General features: G+C 41.6%; 1 protein-coding gene across 3 annotated transcripts in view; it reads right to left on the reverse strand.

The window, feature by feature from the left end:
* tnksa (tankyrase, TRF1-interacting ankyrin-related ADP-ribose polymerase a) overlaps nucleotides 1–25,023 on the reverse strand; it is a 94,315-nt gene that overhangs the window by 13,211 nt on the left and 56,081 nt on the right. For 2 of the 3 annotated variants that reach the window (XM_037545956.1, XM_037545958.1), the window contains 13 exons: nucleotides 18,996–19,016; nucleotides 17,102–17,196; nucleotides 16,910–16,976; nucleotides 14,618–14,804; nucleotides 11,145–11,266; nucleotides 10,928–11,019; nucleotides 10,552–10,630; nucleotides 7,682–7,853; nucleotides 6,627–6,706; nucleotides 5,721–5,866; nucleotides 4,751–4,916; nucleotides 4,029–4,248; nucleotides 353–462 (listed from right to left, as the gene is read on the reverse strand). In XM_037545956.1, coding sequence (XP_037401853.1) covers nucleotides 353–462; nucleotides 4,029–4,248; nucleotides 4,751–4,916; nucleotides 5,721–5,866; nucleotides 6,627–6,706; nucleotides 7,682–7,853; nucleotides 10,552–10,630; nucleotides 10,928–11,019; nucleotides 11,145–11,266; nucleotides 14,618–14,804; nucleotides 16,910–16,976; nucleotides 17,102–17,196; nucleotides 18,996–19,016 — 1,557 coding nt within the window. The remainder of the gene's footprint in view (nucleotides 1–352; nucleotides 463–4,028; nucleotides 4,249–4,750; nucleotides 4,917–5,720; nucleotides 5,867–6,626; nucleotides 6,707–7,681; nucleotides 7,854–10,551; nucleotides 10,631–10,927; nucleotides 11,020–11,144; nucleotides 11,267–14,617; nucleotides 14,805–16,909; nucleotides 16,977–17,101; nucleotides 17,197–18,995; nucleotides 19,017–25,023) is intronic. The other variant, XM_037545957.1, reaches the window with a different exon arrangement.

A 25,023-nucleotide genomic window follows, 5' to 3' on the forward strand; every position in this document is an offset into this window, starting at 1 on the left:
GCAGGACCTCCGAATGGTAGCAATGACACCATCTTGTACACATACACGCTCATAGTTTACTCTAACTTGCTGTGAAACACTCAGCAGCTAGCAGCATGAACGGTAGCCGGGGTCTGCGCTAGAACTCAGCAGGGTCCAGCTGTGTGAAGGAGAAGGCTTGTGTGTCTGCTTCTGAAGCACGCATGGATTATTCAGTTTACATCTGTTTCTCAGTGAGCATCTGTGTGTTGCTATCTTTGGGAGTTCCTGTTTAACAGACGTGTACACAAGTAGTCTTGTTTGATTTGTATGGTCTGTGAAATTAAATGTTCCCCAGTAGCTTCCTAGGATGCATCAATGACCATGCACTTACCCCGTATGAAGCTGCGTTGTGAAGGGGAATGAGGCCGCCCTTGTCCTGCGCGTTCACGTCTGCCCCGTGCTCCAGAAGATACTCTGCTACCTCAAGATTATTATAACCAGCTGTAAAATAAAACAACAAATTTTTGTGGTACGTTTTACTTATATACTTTATTTTTTTTTATTAATCAATGTACTCTTGAATGAATATTCGGTAGTACTTCACTGAACAGCATCGTTCATAAGACGTTATATAATAGTTAACATTTATTTAACTGGCAGTGTACAAGCCATTAAAGGTTATTCTCTCGTTTATTTTTCAGGAGATATTTCTGAGACCAGGCATAAGAGACTGAAAGGTATAGAGAAAACGTGTGAAAGGAATAGAGAAAAGGTACACCTGAAAGGTATTGCGAAATCTGGACTGAACTCAACTGTGCAAGACCTGGTAGAGAATACCAAAACTGTCAGAGCTGAAAAAAATCCACAGGTGTTTCTGTCCATCCTTCCACAGTGAAAAGAGAACTCAAACCTAAGGGTCTGAAAGGATGTGTAGCTATCAAGAAGCCGTTACTGAGAAAAACATTTGATAACCATAAAAGGATCAGCTCAGTGTCCAGACTTCAAATCACTGAAAAGTCACTGAAAGTGGTATTTCTTGGACTGTAAACAGAAACAAACACAACAGACTTCTAAGACTTTGGTGGTGTGGAAGATTATTCCCGTAGATTTCTTGGAAAAACTGAAGAATGTCTCCCAAAAAAAATGACTGCTCTAATAAAAGGGTGGATACACTTAATACTTAAAGCTAACATACATTTATATATATATATATATATATATATATATATATATATATATATATATATATATATATATATATATATATATAAAAAAAATATGTTTCCCATTTTTTTCTTGATGCTGAAAAATGAAATACTTGTACTCAATAGCAGTTATGAGTGGAAATAAAAATAAAGGATGGTACTGTACACAAGTCTTTTATGACAATGGACAAACTTATATAGACAACTCGGTTGTCATGGAAGGTTTATGTAGGTGCGATCACATATTCTCTACTGGTGTTTTGTATTATTCGTCCCCTGTAAAGCACTCTGAGGTCTAAAAGGTGCCATAAAATTAAAGTTTACTATTATAATTACCATTATCATCATAATCATCATTCATACCCACAATCAAAACACACAGGGTCCTGAGAGCCACTACTAAAAGCATTTTCTCTACTGAAAGCAAATTTGGGTTTCTCTCAGTTTGTTCTATATGCCTTAGACCCTCACAACAGATCACTGCCTGCAAGACCCTCACTAATTAAAACCATTACCACAGGCCTCAGCTTGCTGCTAATGCATAGCCCTGGATCTCGGAGCTTCAAACAGCCATGCTCAGTCTAACATACACAAACACAGAGGCTCTGCTAACCAAATGGCTTCTGTCTTTTCTCGCTTCTCTTATTGCAACATTTTCATCTCTGCTTGTCCCATCCGCTTCCCACGTCACTCACAATTCCACTGGAAGGAAAAGTACTCAGGGTTCTGTAGTCTTATTAGAGAGCAGACTTCTTTTTTAGCTTTCTGAAGCTGGAAAAGGCAGCAGCAAAAAGCTTTAACTTGACTACAGATTAAAATGTATGTGCTTGGTTTGGCCAGCTTGCAATGCCACAAGCTCCTTTGTTTCATTTTCCAGTTTCAGCCTGGTGCCTTTCCTATAGTGACTGTTTATCTTTGTTAATCCATCCTCCACAAATGCTGAGCGAGGAAATCGAAACAAGAACAACAGCTGAACAACAGCTGCTACTGCCACAAAAGGTTTTAACAGCCATGGTACTGTGGAGGACCAGAGAACAAATACATAAATAATGATTCTGCATTTATGGAAGCTGCCTTTTGTACTTCTTAAATATTCCATGTAAAGAACTAACATTAGCTGAACTAACTAGCTGAGCAGGCTACTCATGACAAGATTCTGGCCCAATGTCTCAAACAGGGCAATGGCTTGGTGTGCGTGCACAGGTTCTAGACCTTCAAGCGAAAGTAAATGTTTATGTAAGGGTGGGTGGATGTAGACATATGTTACACACTCTGCCTGATGGTCAGGACCATGGCCCACCTGCTGCTACGTTGTCTGCATGTGCTGGTCAGGGCAGAGATAGAGCTCTGTAGTACTGACTATGATACTACACTTGAGATGGAACAATAACGTATCCAGTACAGTTACCAACACAGAAACCTTGAGTAGTGGCCAATACCAACGTTTCAAAATGAAATATAGAGTGATACGAAAAGATTAACCCAATTTCAAAGCGCCATATTTTTATAACCATGATGCGCCTAGGAACCAATCACATACCAATTGAAAGAGGGGTCAGAGTTTGGCTCCCTTCAGTCTGTGAGGAGATGCGACCCCTGAGCAGAAAGCGTTTTGCGTTCTCCACTTCTACAAGAGTGAATTTGTCATAAGTATTCAACGCGATTTTTGTCTGCAGTGAATCTCCAACAGCTAAGAGCGCTGGTTTGGTTCATCAACACTGCAGCGACACCAGACATGCTCAATCCAGTATGGGATGAATTTGACTACGGAGTTGTTGTTTGTACAGCTGGAGGAGGTTCATACTGAGCACTTGTAAAATTACACAGTAAACTTTATGTTCACTTCATGTTAACCATATACAGTTTACTGCATTGTTCTCTAAAAACTTACAAGTGAAATAAAACATTTTGAAATCGGATTAATCTTTTTGAATCACCCTGTAAATTAACTTGAAGCACTCCATGCTCAACTTTGCTCAAACTGCTCAATCACTCTTCCACTCCACATTAAGAAAGTCAATAGCGTTTTTAAAATAATATAAAAAAAGCCAAAAAACTAACAAAAAACAATTAACAAATCAGCTAATGTGCCAATCTGCTTATTTCCAAAACAAACAAAAAAGAAATGTCCAAAAAATATAAAAAACTGCAGAAGAGAGCCGTGGATTACATTCCAAAAAAGGAGAGCTGTACAGTGGTAAAACACTCAACTATTGTCAAAAAAGAAAATGTAAATGCAGAAAAAAACACTTAGGCACTTTACATCTGTATGTAGAGCACATCCAGATAAGAGCACAGCACTGGTCGTTCCTGGTATGATAGGGGCTTAAGGCCACAGAGCAGCACTACCACAGCCTATGCATTTCTGTATATTTAGACATAATGCCTCATCTGAAGTGCAAAAATTTAATATTTTTTATTAAAACCGCACAGACCCTGGATAAAAGGTGGGCCTGCTTAGAGCTGAATTTAGGATGAAAGACAAGATTTAATAAGACATGCTCCCCCATCTTCCTGTTTATTTAACCAGGCCTCAAGAGTGAAATGACATTTCTTATACCGCCACACAGCTCTTTGAGACTTAAACAGAATGAGTTTTTGCAGACCGGAACAACATGATTTGCAGGCTGCTGCTCATTTTTTGGTTAACAGTGAGATTAGTGTTCGCTGTGCCATGTTCATTGTGACAGCTGTGGGATTATGAGACAAGAATTGAAGGGGGGAAGGGGGGTTGTGCACTAGCTGCCTGCGTAAGAATGCATATTGTGTGCATGATGAACAGAAAGAGTGGGAGCAACAGAGGTGGATAGATAGCTAAGCAGAGAGAGAGAGACAGAGACAGAGAGAGATGGGCTCTGTTACCTGCCAGGTGTAGAGGGGTGGAGTTGCGTCCCTGTGTGTCTCTGCAGTTGATGTTCTCAGGGCTGCAGAGTTTTTGCACTCGGGCAAGGCAGCCTTTCTTAGCCGCGTCCAGCAGAGCTGCATCCCCTCTAAGCAGATCCTGGATGTCTGTGTCTCCTTCCTTCACCATGTCCAACGGCGTGTTCCCGTCACGGTTCTTCTTAGTGGGGTCAGCCCCATGCTGAAACACACAAGCAGCCATTGTCTTAATCTACAAACGACAACCACTGTCTGCCTCAGCTGATCACAAAACTCTCCTTCATGGAGCCTTTAGTATATTCCGTTAGGTAAGAGCTCCCTAAATCATCATACAATTGCCCTTCTAAGACATGGGACCAATGTTCATTAATATACAATTTACAATGCAACAGCGCAATTTGATTTTGTTTTAATTAATACAAGTCACAAAAGATTCTGTCAAAATGTCTCATGTGCTTTCCTCATTACTGTCATACTGCATCGGGTTACACTGAGGTGATAAAAGCAGAAGGCATTCAAAATTTGCTCAACACTAGGAAACCTCAAGCCCTAACAAGCATCTGCCTTTGCACGGAAAAAACATTCCAGAAAAGTAAAATCTGCCGTCAAATGTTATTCTGATCCAAAAAGAGATTTCATTTGAATTAGCAAGTTTGAGAGGAGGTTCAGCTGTGTGCTGAGCCAGCAGCACAGTAAGACTGTACCTTCAGAAGCAGTTTGCAGATCTCGTATTTGCCCTTGGCTGCAGCCTCGTGCAATGGGGTGAACTTCCACAAGTCAGCCACGTTGACTGATGCACCGTGTCTGACCAGCAACTCAGCCACCTCATAGTGACCGTAAGAGCAAGCATTGTGCAGTGGCACCAGACCTCTGTGAGGAACAGGGAAAACAAACAGACTTTTAGACTAGAACCACTCCAGTTTGTCCTTCAACATTATACATCAATATAGAGGTGTCAGAATCCCTCTAAGGTCTTCATTAGGCTGAAAAATTGAATCTGGCGGGATTTAATAAGGTACAGTGTTAAAATCTGCAGTGCTGTGGTTCTCTAGGACTGGAGTCAGACAGAGTGCAGCTCCAGAAGATGATTAGTAATGTACTGATTAGATGTTCTGGATAGGTAGCAGGACAACACCGGCCTTATTAAATGTATAATAATAATAATAATAATAATAAAATAGCAGCAGCTGTCCAAAGTCTGAAAATCTACAAATTTGAAAATAAATTTATTCATTAAAACAATCAAAAATGCTTTTAGTCTGAATAAACTTTCCATGACATGCTGTGTGATTTCATGCTCGCTCTATTGTTTTGATCATGGGCCTTGCAGTTACAAATTCATAAGTGGGTGATGCCACATGCCAAATTAAAAACTGTTTGAAGGCAATGAAATTGCAGAGAAAGACTAAAGTGCAGAGAAAAATAAAGCAGGGGGATTTTCAAAATAAAATCTGTTAAAAGAGGAAAGCAGGCTGCAAGAAGCCTAATGTAAAATGTGAAACCAAACCAAGGCTGACACATATGCGGAAAATGATGTCTGAAGTTGAAATTAGCAGCTTGGTCCTGTTGAGCTCAGGAAACTAAGTTCTCGTTCAGATATATCAGAATCTGCATCAGGAGAGAAATATTTGGATCAAGTGTATCCCTGTGACAATGATAAGAACATGCACTTACCCTTTGTCTTTGGCGTGGACGTCAGCCCCATGATGCAGCAAGTACTCAACCACAGCCACGCGGTTATAACCTGCTGCAAAGTGTAGCGGCGTTGAGTGACGACCCTCCAGGTCCCTGCAGTTCACATTCTGAGGAGAGCACAGTTGCTGCAGAGGAGAAACGGGGTGAAGGAGGTGTCAGTGGAGAGGAAAAAACAGCTTGGGCCCAGAATAAATCAAGCCAGATTTACAAGCTGACGTTAGCCTACTGTGTATCAATATTTAATCCGTTTTGTTGGAATGACAGACCAGATTGTGGTCAGCAAGTGTGGAAATGTCTATTTGTTTCCACGACAACCCCTTAATTGGTGATTTAGCATAATTACTCAACAAAAAGGGCTGATAATCAGCATCTGTCTACATCAGTGACTACAGTATTTCTATGTATATATTCCTCTCATTAGGCTTATTTCACAGGACACCCTTTTTGTGTCTGTGTGCACACAAGCTGGCTCAGCATTTCTATCTCAAGTTCACACACAAGTCAAAGCGGACACTGAGCTCATCCTACACAGGTCTTACCTTCTATAAGGGCACAGCGACAAATAGCTACACAATTCTGCTCGGTTTTATAAGCTCTGTCCTTGAGCAGCTCCTTTAGTTGGGGTAATTTAGTGTGGCCATTCAATTTCTTTGTCCAAGACCCATTATAGAAATTAATTTGATATCCAAACTGTGGAAGTATTTTTCCATTTAACCCACAGCAACATTTCGCTCTTACTGCTGAGAAACCACAAAAGTAATTACAAAGCGTTTTTGAGCAAAATGAAATAGTATTACTCTCACAACTGTGCCCCCTGCCTTCCTGGCGTCAAACTTTCCAAGCTCATCTGAGGCCAAAGGCTGCGGAAAAGAGCATTAAGCTCACCTTCACAGTGTCCAGGTCTCCTGCTTTAGCTGCCTCTAAAAGTCTGTAGTCCACATCAGAGTTTCTCACTGGAATGTTTTCTGAAAAGTGGAAACAATCATTCGAATTAAAATGTATACATACACCAAAGAACAGAAGCACAAAAGCACAGAAGTTTCAATAACTAAATAAATTTGCCACCATGTATTTTACTGACATCTGATTTGTACAAGAAAAATTTCCCCAAAACGTTTTAATGGCTTTCAGTGGATTTCTCCACTCTCAGTTTGTTACAAGCAGTTCGTCATGTTGACCAGGCTTTAAAAATGTAATCCTAATTTAACACGGATTCAGATTCTTCTGTTATTCACTTTGACTTTACTGACGGGAACAGATCCTAGATCAGCACTCTTATTCGGACATGCTTTGTGAATACAGGCCCTCATGTACACTATAGTCGTAGACATTTAGTCAAACGTTTAGCTTTCATGTTAGCAGGTCTATTATTATCCATTATTTCTTGAAAAAAAAATAACTTTCACAATTATGTTTATAAAGTTAGTGGTGTGAACTCTGGTCACATGACTTAACTTTGACATGAACACTAATAACTCTGACTTAGACTTGAACCATACAATTCGAAAAGACTCAAGACCCAAAGTGGAAGAAAGTCTTGCTTTTTACTTCAAAAACTGTTCACTTTTTAAATTTCTGATCATATGTAGCTGCTCTTCTTGTGCATACGATTGCGTCTGTCTTGGTTACTTTATTTTTGAAAGGGTTAAAAAAAAGAACCTTAAATGTTATTTTTTTTCTTTTGTATTTTAACACGCTATATTTCTCTGATCATCACATTTGCTGAAGAATGCATACTGACTTGCTTAGGACTATGGACTGCCTGTATTGACTCTGGACTTGGGACTAGTCTCAGGACTTAAATATCAAGACTTGCGACTTACATAATACTTGACTCAATAACTTTCCACCTCTACTGCCTCCTGGCTTTTGGTCTAATGTATGAAAAGGTGTCCGAAAGGCTCAGTCACACGCAGTGTGATTCCACAGTTACTGTTTACCGTTGAGGATCTGCTGGACAGCCTCGTTGCCCATCTGCGCAGCGGTGAACCCCTGCAGAGAGACGATGGCAGGATCTGCTCCGTAACTCAGCAGCAGCCGACACGTCTGGAGATGGCCAGCCAGGGCTGCTCTGTGCAATGCTGTCTGCCCTAGAGTGTCCACTGCATTCATCTGTACACAACACACACACACACAAGCAGATAGAGAAGAGTAAGCATTCCCATTCTCTTCATTCCCTCTGAAATGAGAGGTGCATTGGTAGTGGGGCACAGAGTAAAGAAGAAGATTTAACTGTGAGCAAAGCTGGCCCGTTTTGAAATGAATATAGACATGAATTAAATCAGATTCACCCTGAGGCAACTCCAGAGCTTCTTCAAAGACTATCAGTGCTGAGCAGAAGCAGAAGAGCAAGACTTACTAGCTTTTCATGTGTGCATGCGTATATGTATATAGGTGTTCCGGGCTAGTACATTATTGTCCAAAACTCTAAAAAGTTTTGTCAGAACCTCTAGCAGATTGTGTTTGAGATTAATTACTGATTCTGAGCTAGTACAGTAAACACAGTCACAGCCAGGCTGCTGCATGCTGATGCTCCTCCACATCAAACGGCCGGAGCTCAGCCTGTCTCTGTGGCGCATAACTAGCTCACACCAGCAGCCCCAACTAACCCTCCACTGAATCGTACTCTAAACTGCCCGAGCCAAAGATGTGTTTACTTTGGAGGGCCTCTCCTGCATGCTCCCCGGCCTGCTTATTAGCGAGATGCTAGCGTGCCATCTGTTTACCAGCAGCCTCTCCTGCAGTAAACACACTCTCGCCTCCACAAACACACCCCTCTGTTCATTCTGGCCACTCATCATCACCCACATCGTTACTGTCACTCAAGGCAAAAGGCTCTCTGGCACTGCAGACCAGCAGAAGGGGTGGGGTCACAGCACCAGATGGAGAAGGTGAAACAAAACGCAATCTATCACTAGGTTAGGTAAGTTCCAGTGTTCTTTGGTCAGAAATTGAGTGAGCAAAACAGAGAGTGGAATAAAAAACCCTGTAATGAGCATGCCTTCCTAGGATGGATTTAGGAAAATACAAAGTTAAAGTGGGACAAAAAAGTTAAAGAAAAGGGCTCATTAGATAAGCCTCTCTCATTAGAAGGAAAAAAGAAGAGGATTTTTTTTTGGAGCTTATTTACTGGCATAGCCACTCACAGAGCCTAAAAGGGAAGCTAAGCAGCATGGATGCTCCAAGGTCCATGGCAGCAGCTGAATGCCCATTCAATCAGTTCATGCTTATCTGATTGGGCCCACTGAAAGAGCTTCATTGATCTGGCAGTCTCTTAACCACCTCTGCTGCTCAGGCACAGATATGAATGATTTACTTCTTAGATTGCTTCCAGTCCCGTAAAGACAAGCTAGCAGTGACCCAGAGCCAAGCCCATTTTAGCCCTATATTTCGCTGGCACACATTTTCTTTGAGAAACATTACCTTAAATTTAAAGGCAGCATGCTGTACAGTTACAAATACCTAACATTAGATGATACTTGTAGTAAACAACTGAATTTTTTTTCTGTTTAACTCAAAAGCTATTGTGTTCAACAGAGCATGTGAAACACACCCAGACGTTTTATGATGGCAAACAAGCTGCAAGCATCTTATTCAAAGTAGGCAATAAATGTGGTGAAGAGCAACTCGTGTAATGTGTGCGCCTGTTGGAACTTCATCGGTAAACCGACAAATTTCTGTTTTCGTTTACAAATTGCAAACAGAACCAGCAGGTGAGCAGGGGGATTCTGCACTCTGAGTTCAAGTTCTCATCTCTGCGTGCAGAACCCTTAAAACACACACACATAACTAACTAATGTGCCACGTAGATTTCTCTCAGTTCCACTTGAGCTTTAAAGACAAAATACTGTTAAAAAAAACTTCAAGTAAACCCCGATGGGACAGTTGAGAAGTTTTAGCTCTGATGTGCTTCACTAGCATGACCCAGAAAGACCTTTATGTTATTCCATTTCACTTTCTTGAGGCAGATGACGCAAAAGCAAGCTCTTGCTCTATTGATCTTTTTACACCACTCAAACGTTTGTCTTGCCACATCCAAGCCCTCAATCTAGCCCTACCTTCACTTGTTTTTCACACGTTTGTTGAGAGGTGATATTTCACATCCAGGTTTAGCCATGACTGTATCCATTCTGATAACTGTCACAGCACAACCGCAAGAAAGGAAGTTAAAAAATGATTTGGTTTGAATTGGTCTGAAAGCCAAAACGCTGGCTATCTGTGTCCTCAAATCGTTGCCTAATCAGATCTCTATTGAGCTCAGAGACGATCACTTTCACTCCTGCTCAAGAGAAATCTATCATACTGACAGAAAACAAAGCAAGGAGGCCTTTTCAGGCTTTCATTCCAAGGTTATCATAATATAATAAAACAACAAAAAAAAAAGTCCACCGGAAAACCAGAAAACAAATGAACATTAAAGACTGAATTTAGATGAAAAACTAAACTGAAATCTTTACTACACAAAAAAAAAAAAACCCTACCATCATAACAGTCAGTCTTCACTGGTAGTTATGTGGAATGGACTTCAAGAACAAACCTCCAAACATTTTCACTGTATGAAAGACCTTTTCATTATTCATGGTTATTTATCACATCAAAAGGCACAAACGCCCAAACTCCACTGGTCCCTGAAGCTGCTAAAAAGGCTTCAGAAGTAAGACCCAGTGACCTAAGTGCTGAGTGGGATGTTAGGTGGGAGTGGAGATGTCTGAGTGATTGTGTTGCTGATGTGTTTTAGCTCTCTGTTACAGCACGGCCAGGTCAGACAGACCACAATGTGATGCCAAATGATTCCACAGCAGATGTGTACCTTGGCCCCGTGTTTCTGCAGCACCTCCAGGATGTCGTTATGAGCCCTCTCAGCTGCCACATGCAGAGGTGTCATGAAACTAGATGAAGAGAGAGAAAGAGATACGGGAAGGCAGATAGAGAAAGACAGCAAAAGTCAACGGTACTCAAATTAATGTGGATTTAAGCATAAACTGACAGGTAGACAGTAAACTAAGACACAGCCACAAAGACTATAACAAAACCTACATTATCCACAATATTTTAACTAACTGTAGAAAGTACATATACCAATTTAGATCAGAGGTGATATGTCTGTAAAACGTGCATTACCTACATTATTTTTACAAACACTAAACGACTTGTGATGTAAGTCCGTAAAAGAGTAAAGCTCTTACTCTTTGTTCTTTTCATTGACATTGGCTCCTTTACGCAGCAGCAACTCTGTCACCTGCTTTCTCTTGGGGTGCGGCGAGGCAACTGCACAATGCTGCAACAAATGAATTTCTGGTATCATCAAGCTTGCACTGAAGTTCATGACGCTCACCTGAAGTTCATAATGCTGTGGCTGTTAAATAACAGGCAGACAGTAAACAGAGTGACTGATGAGCTCACCAATGCTGTCTCGTGGGTCTGTGGGTGCTTAAAGTTGATGATCTCCAGAGCCAAGGTCTTCTTCACTTTGGCCATATCAGCCTCACGTGCAGCCTGGAGCAAGGAATGGCCCTTGAACTCATCTGGAGGAAGAGTAGACAAACAGTGAGATGGTTTTTGGTGAGAGATACCTGATAAAGATGCTGCTTTTTTCATTATTTCCCTTTTAATGTTTCTATTAACTGGCCACAAATTCCTACTTTTGGCCACAAGAATTAGTGGCCATCACATTTCTCTTTATATGTGTGTACACCTCATTAGAGGCACGTGAAAGTTCAGATTTCTCCCCAAGATTTGCACTACTTGGTAGTTAAGTGATCGAGTGAACCAGTGTATTTGCTCAGACAAATGGCAAAACCAGGCTGGCCTCTCGCCCTCTAAACTTAGCTCAAGGCTTTTTTCTTCAGTAATAGAGTTCCAAGGTAGGTTTTTTTGCCTTATGAAAGCTCACAAAGACTGCACTTAACGTATGTCAAAGGAGAGGAAGTGTTAAGATTTTTTTTCCACTTCATTCATTCTGCGAAATAGCAATTAACTCACCCACATAAACTCTCGCTTCCCATACAAGCATCAGCATAAAGGTAAAACTTCACTGTTCCACTTCCCTCCCACCTTGAGAAAAAGCCAGATGGAAGCTTCCAACAGCAATATGGACACAGAAGGCTGCTGTCAACCCTTCACATCTCCTCTGGAGGCCAACCTCTCTCTCTTTGCCAGGGCTGAATAATGCAAGCTGAGAGATACTGTGCATTTAAAGCATCCTCTCTCTCTCTCATTTAAACACCAGGAAGAATATGGCAGACTCAATCAGGCCCATGCTTCGCACTAACCGCTTAGACCAACCACGTGGGAGAGTGAGATGTGGTTTATAGACACTGACACCACTGGGGCAAGGAGACAGAGAAGGTGCAAATGTTCTATTTGACTCCCTTCAACGTGTAAATGTGAGAACATCAGTGACATCTACATCGGCTCAGACACCACTGTTTCAGCTGCTCAGTGGGGAACCTTTGCTAGAATGTCTGGGATTGTTGACTTGGTACTGTTGTTTGGGCAGGTAAGAGGAAAGTTAGTAAAATTGAAAGTTAAGTTTTCTCTCCAAGGCTTATACAGTCTTAAAAGCTTTCCGTTCACATTATTGTGTATAATGTGTAGCCCAGGGGTGCCTAGCTCTAGTCTTGGAGGCTTACAGCTCAGCAAAATGTGCCCATTTTCCTGCTTTAACACACCTACAGTACCTTGCAAAAGTCATAAACCACCGTTTTATTTTTAAGCAATTAAGATATTTACATATTTAAGAAACACATATTTAACAGAAAAGTACACAGACACTGAAAACATAATATTAATTATCTGAGCACTTAATCCATGCATTGCCTTCCATTCTTTTAAGAACATTCATTTTCATTTTTTGAAAGAAATCTGCAGCGATATTTTTCTACTACAAGTTCCGTCTCAGTAGTTGGTTGCATTTTCTGCTTTTCACGATACAAGTAATCCCAAACACATTCAACATGTTGAGGTCTGGATTCGTAGCTGGTCTGTCCATCGTTGGGAAGACACCAGATCTTCTTCTTAGAATTTAAATTTTTTTTGTCATTTTTGTCGATTACCTTTAGTCAGAAACGACTTCTTGACAGTTACACATCCTTCCAGTACACAACCCCTAGGTGTTGAGCTGTCTTCTCAGAGTAGGAGGATGGACAGAAACACCTGAAGAATTTTTCAGATCTGATTCTGATTTGATTTTGTTTGATTTCTTAAAGATGTGAGTTGTAAGTACTCTTTACCTGATAATGCATGGTTATTAGGAGCACCACAGTCTCTATATTTCTTCATAATTTTTTTGCTTGGTTTTGAATTAGTGTGTATACTTGTATGTTTAGTTGTTGAGAATTCTACTTTTTCACTCAGTGCTGAAGAATAAATAACTACAGGGTGAGTCAAAAGTCACAGGACACAGTTTTATTTTATTTCATCTCTTTTATCTCTGGGGTCATCTCAAACAAATTGTGTATGCTGAGAAAATCCGCAAGACACACCACCTTCAGCACTGCATTGTGGAGGCTTGTGACAGCATTTCTCCAGAGATTCTCATGCGGGTTCATAACGATTGGATCCTGCACCTTCAGCTCTGTGTTCAGCACCAGGGACAGCACGCTGAACACGTCAAATAGCTGTGCATCACAGGCAACGTTCCCAGTTGTTGCAATTTTGTGTTGATAACTTTTGAACCACAAGAGATATTGCAAATCTCATTGCGGCAATCGATTTATGAGACAATTCTGGTCTTCTCTGATCGGCTACATGACCACCTTCCCACTGGAAAAACTTGCCCTTGATCCAATATGGCAGCTTTCAAGATGATGGCCATGTTCTGGGCACAGCCTAAAAGATAGGCCCTCTCACCCATTACTTGCTGGGGTATTCAGATCTGTCATTTTCCCTTTCGTTTCTGAAATAAAACTGTGTTCTGTGACTTTTGACTCACCCTGTACAATAAACAAAGAAAAACACAATGTGTTCTCTTAGCATAGCACTGTACTAAACCTGGTAAGTAAGTGACAGGTTGAATCAGGTGCGTTTGGGCAGGGAACCCAGTGTTTGCACCATCATTCCTCTAGTCAGTTTGTGTGTGTTGAACAGCAACACCGATGTGGACAAGACAGGAGTACTCCGTGCCCTATATATTTAGGAGCCACTGCTCCAGCAACAGAATAGTGAGCATCAACCTGAAGGCCATGGTAAACTTACCCAACGGTCTCCTAAACATCACCATTATAATATTGACAGCTGGCTTTATACTGTTCCTGAATAAGAACTTGTATATCAAATGAACCATTCAATACCAAGATGGATACAGATATCGACACAGATACCTCGGCTTCAATATGGATTGTTAAACAACACTTTTCCAGGTTTCCTCTTTCAAACTACATGATAAAAGTGTGTGTGGCTTAAACCAGAGATAAGTGTGAGGTGCTGAAACTGGGTGTATATACTGACTGTATTGGCTTAGAGATTAATTTACGAAGTGCTGAGGTTAATAAGATGCATGTGCATTGTATTCTAGACAGCCAATCGACAGTCAAGGTTTTCAAACAGACATGCTTATTGGTTAACCCACTATGAAATTGCCCAAAAAACACACACAATGTGGAACAAAAAAGGCAATGTAATGTTTTTTTATGCCTCTTAATAACAGAAATCAAAACTCTGATAATGATGCTCGCTTTCCCTCACTGGGTTCAATATAAACACAATACCACTGCAAAAAGAAGACATATTACAACTATATGAATGAGGCAGAACATTCTAGACAAATCACTAGCAGGTCAGACCAGCATCTGGATTTGTTGGTGTTTCTTGGAGAATGTTGGATTGGGGTTTTCTGGCCTTAGCAGTCCTGGAAGGGAAGGTGAGGGTGCACTTACAGGTCAGTCTCTCTTTAAGTTCCGGGGTAGGAGCCATATCCACAGCACTCTTTCCATGACAGTTGACCAAGGTAGGGTCTGCTCCGTGGCTGAGGAGAAGTGAGCACACCTCCACGCGGTTCTTCGACGCAGCCTCGTGCAGTGGGGTGAACTGCCACAAGTCCATGGCATTCACACATGCGCCGTGCTACAAACAGAAATCTGAATTAACCACTAGAAAACTTTACTTGCCGAAAAAGATCACTGATCCCAGTGGCATTTACAAATACATCAGCAAACACAGAAGAGTCCTACTTGGATAGTCACAACATCTTTGCAATCCGGTATGACTTTCTACAGGCTGGAAAATCGGCTAAGCCCCAGAAACTGAGTTAACAGAACGTCTAACATTTTCAGTACATGCCACTTCTCTGGTAAAGCAAAACGGACCCACACTCAGAGTGAGGAAAACAGGAAGGGGAAAAAACAAACATGCAAGAAGATTAAAACATCTATCCAGGTGGAAAGAGAGACACTCGGAGCAGACAGCTTTAGTTAACACCACTTCACCAAACTCCAGCAGCCTGTAACACCAAAAAGACCAAGGCTGTGGAGTGAGGAGAACAGTGGTCCTCCGCTTTAGCCTTCAAAAGCTCCACTCTAATAACCCTTCCAACATGTGTTAACCACGCTGCCACTTCTGATAACAAGATTTTAATTGTCTTTTTGATCCTTACACAGCATCTTTAATCTGATCCAGAAGAAGCTAAAACAGATGCATCACAGGCTTAAGCAGATATGAGGAGCTGCTGATGTTCTGATAAGAGCTCCTGAGGGGGAGTGCACACACTGTGGGCCAGTTTTGTAGATCACACTGTCTCTAGATGAAAACACTAAAGCCTGGCTACTCTGCTAGGCTCTGATAACACAGCATACTTCAGACACGGGAGGACGTTGCATGTGGATAAAAATGAGCAGCGGCTCAAATACAACGCTACTGTTTATAGTGTAATCCAGGTTGATCAAAGCTCAGCTCTACACACTGAGACAAGGTCATTGTACAAGGAACAGCCTGTGCTGCAGTGTGAGAAAAAGAAGGCTGACAGCTCTCATTCAGAAGAAGTTAGCAGCATTCGATCAGGATATCCTATGAATTACTACAGTGCGTTTTCTCTTACAGACATCTAACAATCTCCTGAGAAATCAAAATTGAATACAAGGCCAAAACTGAATACAATACCCTGTGATGGCTCTAAAAAAAAAAAAAAAAAAAGGCAGGGAAAAGTACACAAAAACACAAAAAACTCCTCAAACACACAGCTATACACAAATTGGAAGAAGACCCATAAACTAAAAGTAATGAGAGTTTGCATGCAACTTAGCTCTGAGTTTAACATCAGGCTTAAAGAGTAACTACACCCTATCCATTAAAAACTACATCGATTTGCGATAACCAATGACATCAGCCTTTGCAGTGCCCCCCTCAACACTGCTACAGTCATGCATGACATAGGTCAGCACTAGCATATGAATCTACATCACAATATGCAAATCCAGCCACTGTTACTGCCCTGCGCTAGGGCGAGTAACCTTCAGAATCGCTTCAATACGGACACAGATACCTCGGCTTCAATATGGATTGTTAAACAACACTTTTCCAGGTTTCCTCTTTCAAACTACATGCTAAAAGTGGGTGTGGCTTAAACCAGAGATAAGTGTGAGGTGCTGAAACTGGGTGTATATACTGACTGTATTGGCTTAGAGATTAATTTACGAAGTGCTCAGGTTAATAAGATGCATGTGCATTGTATTCTAGACAGCCAATCGACAGTCAAGGTTTTCAAACAGACATTATTATTGGTTAACTCACTATGAAATTGCACAAAAAACACACACAATGTGGAACAAAAAAGGCAATGTAATGTTTTTTTATGCCTCTTAGTAACAGAAATCAGAACTCTGATAATGATGCTCGCTTTCCCTCACTGGGTTCAATATAAACACAATACACAATAACTGCATTCATTCCACCCATCCCTCTCTGCTGTCATGCTGGAATGTTTCTCTTTCTCTCTGCTTGTGTGTATGTGCTGAGACTATAAGAGAGGCGTTTTGTAAAGGAATGCTTTCGATCATTGTTATAATCTTACCAACCATGTGTGGGCCACAGAGAAGTTAAGGTGACGGAGTGTCCCTCCCACTTTTCAACAATATTCAAAGTGGAACTAGAGGTCAAGTTATCTGAAACTAAGGCGATGATATTACTCTTTAATGAAGATTGTTCAAAAGATCTGCAGTCTGAATGTTTCTTACCTTCAGCAGCAGCTCTGTAACCTCGTAGTGACCGTAAGAGCAAGCGTTGTGGAGAGGAACAAGGCCACTAAGCACAAAAGAAAGACATTAATTAACTCACTCAAGTCAGTCTTTCCAACCCACACTTATTTTCACATGAGAAACAAGATATGAATGTCAAAAATAAAGCGGAGAAGAGAAAGCATAGCCTACCCTTTGTCTTTTGCATGCACATCTGCGCCATGCTGGAGGAGGAGCTGGACGATTCTGACTCGGTTGTATCCTGCTGCCAGGTGCAATGGAGTGGACTGCAAAGAACATGAGAAGAGAAGGGATGTTCACAAATCGGCTTCAAAAAAGAAAGACATTAAATGAATGAATAAATAAAGAAAGGACATTTCAAACAACCCAGCACCACCTATGGGCCAGCGGCACAAAGCGTTACTGTGTGAAGCCGTTTCAAAAGTGTTAGCGTAACCTGTCTCTACTGAACGGGTACAGAGCTGTAAGGGAGAATTCAGTGGCCAGAACATAGGAGGAAATAAAGAGGGAGTTTGAGATTCTCTGAGAAAATGTGGGCTAGTGCTTCAACACCGCTCTGAGAAGGGCACGCTGCTTCGCCGCTCAGTAGGAAATTAACTCCCCTGGCAATCAGCCCCTGAGAAAACCTGGACTTAGCCAGAGTCTGATCATGATGGGAAAGCTTTGTCACGTCTGCTTAGCAAAAGCAGGACACTCCATCAATAACCTGGTATGCAACACTTGAGAATGAGTGCATGATATGCCTCTTTTAAATCATTACGGCAGACTAACAGCTGAACTTATCTAATGGTTAGATCAAAGACATCCCATAATGACCTGAATAATCTGGTCCTCATGAATTGTTAATTGTCCTAATGAAAAATTAATCGAATTAGCACACCTCACTGAGAATAATCGGTGCAATTACAAAGCCACCAGCTCAACAGGATCAAAAATCCCCATCAATCACTTCCCTCTACAAAGAGAATTTCAAGCTTGCTGCTTTATTTAAACAGCCTTAGCCTAACCTGTCGACTTCAATGTCGAGAGTGAGTTAACAATGGTGTCCATAAAGAGCACATATTGACTAATTTGCTTCACACTGATCTGTAGAGAAGCATGAGGCTCTACACTTGTAGTCTGACAATGAAATTTGAAATGGGAGTCCAATCAGTAGTGTTTCAAGCCAACACTCTAAAGTAGACGACAACAAAAAAATTAACTTAAAATAAAAAGCATCATGGCACACAGCAGCAATGATCTAACTCAGACAGAGACAGCTCGCGCACTGGGCTTCCTAGACAATGCAAAAAGAAAGCACAGCAATGACAGTCACATGGAATGAGGAACAGGCTGCAGAAAAGAAGCGGGTGGGCAAAACTCCCCTAACAGCATTCTCCGAAAGAGCTCACATACAGGCACAAACTGACTGAACAAATCCATGTATCAATGAGAGCACAATGCACGCGCTTCATGACCTCTAAAGAGTCTGGCTTCTACGACTTCAGCATATGGATTTTTCAGCCAAACACAAACGAGAACACAAATCAGCGCATAATCAATAGCAAAGAAAATGGAAACTTTGACTTGTACCATTTTTTTTGTCTGAAAAGGCCGACAAAATGCAGAGGCAAGCTTTTGTTGGCATGCACGTCATACAAAAGGATGCCAAAGAAAGAAAGAAACCGAAAAGAGCTGTGTGACTGGGGTGATGGGGTGAGGACACTACAGTATTAGAGGGTGCGGGGGTGGCAGGGAGTGGGAGGAGTAGCCATCGCCTCCCATTTGACTGATCAGTAAATAAACAAACAAATAAAGAAATAAAAGCAGGCAATGAGGTGCTTTGCTCCTCCTCAAAGGAAAGAGGGTCTGCACCATGGTTTACCATATTTACATGGTTTACCACCCAGCACGATGGCACAGGAGCTTCAGTGGGTGAATGAGATGTGACTAACCAAAAGGCCCAAGGCCAAAAATGTGCACGAGGAATTCAGAGCCAGCGGACTGATGAACAAAACGAAAACCAAAATAAGAAAGAAATAATGTAGTGCAGTCAATCTAATAGCTGTTATTGAAAATAACTTACCAGCATTTTTTGAGATGTCGACTGATAGACAATGTCGCCAGAATCACAAATAAAAACAAAAGAGAACAAAAACAAAACAAAAAACACAAATAATGATATAATGATAGCATCGTGTTACTTTGGCAAGTACTAAAGAGCTCTATTTGGTTTTCTGCTTTAACTCCCCCCCCAAGGGGTTTAATGCTTGTCTGCTTCTTCTGAGCACTGTGTGCAAAGTGTCTCCAGGCAGGTGAGACTGGGGACTCGCTTTTGCGACTGATCAATCGCAAATCTATCTTTCTACACTGAGAGGAAATGTGACCAGAGAGGAGCTGTCATCTATCATCCTCTTCCTCTCAACCGCAACGTGTTCTGGCTGTCCGGGTGGAAGAGCTGGCATGCTTAACGCCAGGACGACTCAGTTCCAACCCAAACTCATCAGACAGCTGTGGTCTACTGGCAGCACACAGACTCGGGAGCTGCCGTCTTACAATGCTTGCGACCTGTGACGGCCGGCTCTGACTCAGACTGTCTGTTTGGCCTGTGAACTGAATCCATATTAGCGCAGAACAGGCTGTCCTTACACAGGGTCAGACTGAATGAGGCCTAACCTCTCTTTAAGTACCCAGTGGCTACCCTGATCATTTGACCCTCTGAAAGAGAAACACAGAAAGGAACAGTCATACAATCTCTTACCACTAGATGCAGTTTAATTCAAAGAGGGACTAGTTGCTCTAAACAACCCCGCCAATGCAGAGAGATTACATTTTCTAATCCTTTTGTCAATATACTCTTTAACCCACTGAGCCTTTACTGAAGCGAGGCCAGTCATGATGCTTGTGTGTGGTAGATTTACTCTCTTCTTAAAGGTTTTGTCTTACATCATATACACATATTGACATAAAATCCCACATTATCTCCTGCAAGTCATCTCAGAAGAGAAATCTTTTTTTTTTCTTCAGATGATACATGGCTGTGTGAGTAGACTGCTCATAATCATTCAATTATACGGCTGAACCTCCACACTGACACATACGTACAGTAGCCATGCCTATGCTCAAATCAAGAAGGCTCCTCCCACCAAGCTGTCTTTACTACAAAGGGCACTGAGGATCTGCTGGAATTTATGTACAGCGTGGCCGCCTTTTTGCACAATCAAAAGTAAACCACACAAAGGCTATTAGGCATGGAATTGGCTTGAGATACTATCTGAAAAACTTCCAGACTCAATCACCATGGTGACAGAGCGGATTCAGCTCTCCTCCTGTGATGATTATGGTAAACATATTGCCTGCAGACACAAAAGGTGCCAATGTGACTAATCCCACCCAGAACTGAATTTTCCAGATTCCTCTTGTTGAGAGGCAGGTGAAATGTTCGCTACTTCATCTGTAACAACAATAATATGCAATTATGTTGACAAATGATTAACCACCATCAACTATTAACTAACTGTATGGCTGGCTAAGATAATTCAAGGACTCAAGAATTTGTTTATGCGGGTATTCATTTCTCTAATTATTATTCAGAATTTAGATGCTTAGTGTTTTTTCAAGGTACAAACAACGAAGCATGAAATAAAAAGGTAGAATAGTTACTATTAATATATGGTAAATGATTTAGTTAAATTCATCATTAACTCTTGCCAAGCATCTGCATAACCTTGCCTCAGAGCTGTTTTCACCATGCCTGCTGAAGCTAATAAAATATAGATGCCTCAGAAATCCCATGTGGGCTATAGGGCGACATAATCAGATACTGTTGATGGTGAACAAAAAAAAGTGCCATTTTAACTGCCATTTCGGTAAAAGAACTGAGAGGGAAATTAGCAAGAACCAAATTCACTATTAAACAGCCTGAAAAATCTGTTGGGAAACTGGAGTTCACATTTAAGAAGCGTGCAGGTTCACGGACCAGTAGCCAGTTTCACACACAGCAAGAGAGATGGGTTTGTTAAGAAACTTTTATTGTGAAGAAACTTCGTTATTTCTCTCTGCTACGCACTGTAATGCTAGCTTTACCGCTATTTAATTTACAATAAATGGAATCAAAAATGAATGCTGACATGCTTTCAAACTTCTGCTCGAGTTAAAGTAACTCGCTGCAGGAGAAAAACAAGCTAAAATGACTGAAAAGTTAGTGTAGAGCAGCCAAGTTAACTCTAACCTGAAGAGAAAGTCCCCATGATCCTCATCTATAGCTGGTGTTCTCAGAAAAAGGTAATAAATAATATTAAATAAAATGTACACGTTTTATTCACCTTTACCCTTGTAACAGTGAGTAATAATGGGGCCTTTAAAAGTTCTGATAGAGTAAACTCCCCACTGTCTCTGTCGTGTCTGATACACTATAGCGACCGAAAACGCCTTGTTTTTACTGCACAAAGTACATGGGCATGGCTTTGTAAATCACTTGCAGGCTGAAGTTTCTCCAGCAGTTGGGTGATTTTTTTCAATAATCACATTTTTTAATGGACAAATAAGTTGCTAATTATTTTTAGATATCACCCAGCCATAGTGGGTGCACTTTGAATTCTGATATGAAAAATGTGCAGTGCATTTTTTGCCACCTATATTGCCCACCTATAAGTGATCCTTATCCAAGTGCTGCCATGTGTCCAACACCCCTCTAACTCTGCCCTCACACCCAGTCCAGGCGGGAATATTATTTGTATTGACCTTGATTCCAGCTTCCAGTCCCGGATTCTGCAGTCACTTGTAGGTACAGCCCTAGGTGGCCAATGAGCTCTATCAACCGTTCAATCAACTGCCAGTGTTTACAAAACACAGGACTGGAAACTGGATTCAGGGTCCAAACCGGAAGATCTCTGTTATAGAGCATTATGGAGAAGCAAACAATGCATCAACAATAAAAATCTATGCTGACATTTTTCATTATTGATGTTGTCAACTCTCAACTAATCGCTGCAGCCCAAGTGAGAAGTCATCTCCGGTGAACTGGAATGGTGTGCTATCTCCACAAGCCAGAGGGGGGAAACCAGCAGCAGAGGCCTCCTCAGGAGGACTGAGACTGAGTGGACGTGGCAGAACGACCTTTTCCCAGCTCCCCCTGAGGCAAGGGAGAGAGTCAGGCATAGAAACACAACAGGTCCACAAATGGGAATGCGTGCTTTCTGGAGCTTGAGCCAGCCAAACTCTGACTACCAATAAAGCACAAATCAATGAGCAAACACAAAGAGACCAACGCACACCTCCAACAATATTAAGTTGGAACAGGTCAATTAGTACACGTAAAGTGAGTTTTATATTTCGAGAAAGGAGGGGGGATAGTCAATGATAAAGAATAGAGCAGCAGGAAACTCAACGAGTGCAGACAGAAAATTGGTCGTTGAGAGAGAGAGAGAGCGAAAGAGAGAGAGAGAGCGAAAGAGAGAGAGAGAGAGAGAGAGAGAGAGAGAGAGAGAGAGAGAGAGAGAGAGAGAGAGAGAAAATGGTTCAGTGACTCTCACAGATGGAGCTGGCGATGCCACTTCGAACCAACCCTCAATCAAGATGAAACGGACTGAGCACAAACTCAAAGCCAAACAAAGACAGAACAGGCTCCTGAACCCCGGCTAAAGGGAACTGATTTTGATGCAGAACAGCTAGGAGCTGCTCGTGCCGCATATGAGAAATTAGCGTCGTATATCAAGCCTAGAGACAAGAGAGGGGACGTGAGCGCGAGAGCTGAAAGCCAACAAAAAGCAACGGCAGTTCCTTGCATCTCCTGCTCATATTATTCCATCAGCAGGAAAACATTGCTTTGTCCTCGTTTCTCTTCCTCTCATCTTGCCATGGAGGAATTGTGACCTGTAACCATGCCAACAGTGACTGCTTCCACACAGCTGTTGCCATGACGGCAGTGGTTGCATGCTATAACTAGCGTAAAATCGGTACAGTTAAAGGTTTTAAAAACACTTTCGGGTTCACGTAGGTCTGTGACTCTTTCCACAAGCTGGAGAGCAAGATGTTTCTTTTTTTTTTTGGTCCTTCAGTCCAGTTGAAGTAAACACTCCAGCCCCATGAGGAGCGAGGCTGGTTGGAGGAAAACAGTCTCAGAGAGGCAAACTGAACATACAGCCGCCAGTTACAGGCGAAGCGGATCAATAAGATATTAGCCCTCTCCCAGCTTTGCTGACATCTTACTACAAAGGAAAAATATAGCACTCTGTCCATTCCTTTTACTTGCACTCCAAATTACACTAAGGGGCCTGTTTACTGCATATGAGTTCCTTTAATAAAGCTGCTCAAAGCCCCCACGGGTGGGGGGTGAGGGGGTTCTCTGCTCCTCACAGAATTCACCCCCATTAACGGCAGTCTCCATGGAGCATTGGCACCTCTAATGACCCAGCAAGACTGCCACGATGCTATTTCTAACATGCTCCTTGAGGGTCCGGGCGATCCCCTGAGTGTGTTCCCGTACGATGCTGACAAATATGACCATGTTCTACAATTAAGTGCAATAAAGATGAAGAGAGTGAGAGAGAGAGGCAGAGCTGAGAGAGTAAGAGGGGAAAACACTTCAGGCATGTACAGCCTAGTCTCTGGCTAGATTTCTGCGCCGGCCGCCTACGCTCGTACGGGGGCATGGATTCACCACGCAAGAGGGCTGCGAACAAAAGGCAGCTAAACAGACGCCACATATTTCTTAATCTCCAAAAATACGCAGAAATCTTTCATTTAAACGAACATATTCTCGACAGTAGTCGTCGCACAGATTGCATCCCACTCATTTTAGCATTCTTTCCTGCCGCGTGTCTATGATGAGCCAGGACGCTGCTCCAACTCCAGGCTATTCCTTATCATAAACAGCAAAGCAGAGACTGCCTCTCAGATTTAAAAGGCTCCACAAATAGAAGTCTGCTCTGCAGGTGACAGGCAGGACCAGTGGGGGGTTGAGGCCATTATTGCTAGCAATTACTGTCTAATTTATCACTGTCAGAAATATATGTACATGAATTCTAACGTCAGTCTATTTTTTCAGAAGCAGACTAGTCCTTCAAATCTCACCCAGAGGAAGCAGAGGTCTGCAAGCAACACTGGGCCAAACACCAATTTCCCCCATGCCTCCTCCTATAACATTCTCCTCTGCTATAGATAATCTTTTATCTAAAGCAAAATGTCAAGCTAATGTTTTCTTGCCTTAGAAATCGCTCAGGTGCAAAACTTGATCCAGAACTATTATTCAAAGCATTCTATGGATCAATGGCTGAAATGCTTACATAGTGGAAGAATTTCTTTAATCTTAATAATCATCATCAGAAAGGCCAAAGGACATCACAAGCCCATGGCTGCAGCAGTGTTTCCCCAGACATGTTTTTATTACCGTTTCCTCCTTTATTAACGTTTCTGTAGAGCATCTCTTGCAATAAACTGAAGAATTACTTATATCAATACTTAATTCATTATAATAATCCCTAAAGTTGGTTGAGTCACTGAATCATATCAACAAACTGAACCACAGAGTCAAATTACTGTTTAGTATACTGAATTGGGCCTCGTAAATTCATAATCATTTTCTAATAGAACATCAATCAAAATGTTTTGCTGTCATTTCAAACATTCACATCCGAGACATGGAAAGATTGCTAATAAAAACTATGAGGACATGAAAACGCTTCACATGCTGCAAAACACTGCATCCAATTAAGCAGGGCTGACTGTGCTCTCTTGGGCTTCCAGCATTGTTAGGATTCAAGCTAGTGATCTTGTGACAATTGGGAAATGCCACTTGGGACCCTCTTCTTACCCTCTTTTTTACAAAACAAGCAGTTGGTCAGTGTTTTGGAAATACTGTGAAAATTCAATATACATTAAGAAAAGCTTACATTGATGTAATTTATCATGAAACAATATTACAGAACCATATCACTCACCCCTAACCAGAGAACAGCTTTCAAAGTCCAAGCATAATGCACGGAGAGACAGAAGACTGAAGACTCCACTCAGAGACTGAGATCTTTGGCTAGTGCAGATCAGATAATGGCTCACAGTACATAAGAGATGAAGAGCAAGGTCATCATAAACAAGAAAGGACATCAGAGACTGAC

This window comes from Pygocentrus nattereri, chromosome 16, assembly GCF_015220715.1.
Source record: "Pygocentrus nattereri isolate fPygNat1 chromosome 16, fPygNat1.pri, whole genome shotgun sequence".
NCBI lineage: Eukaryota > Metazoa > Chordata > Actinopteri > Characiformes > Serrasalmidae > Pygocentrus > Pygocentrus nattereri.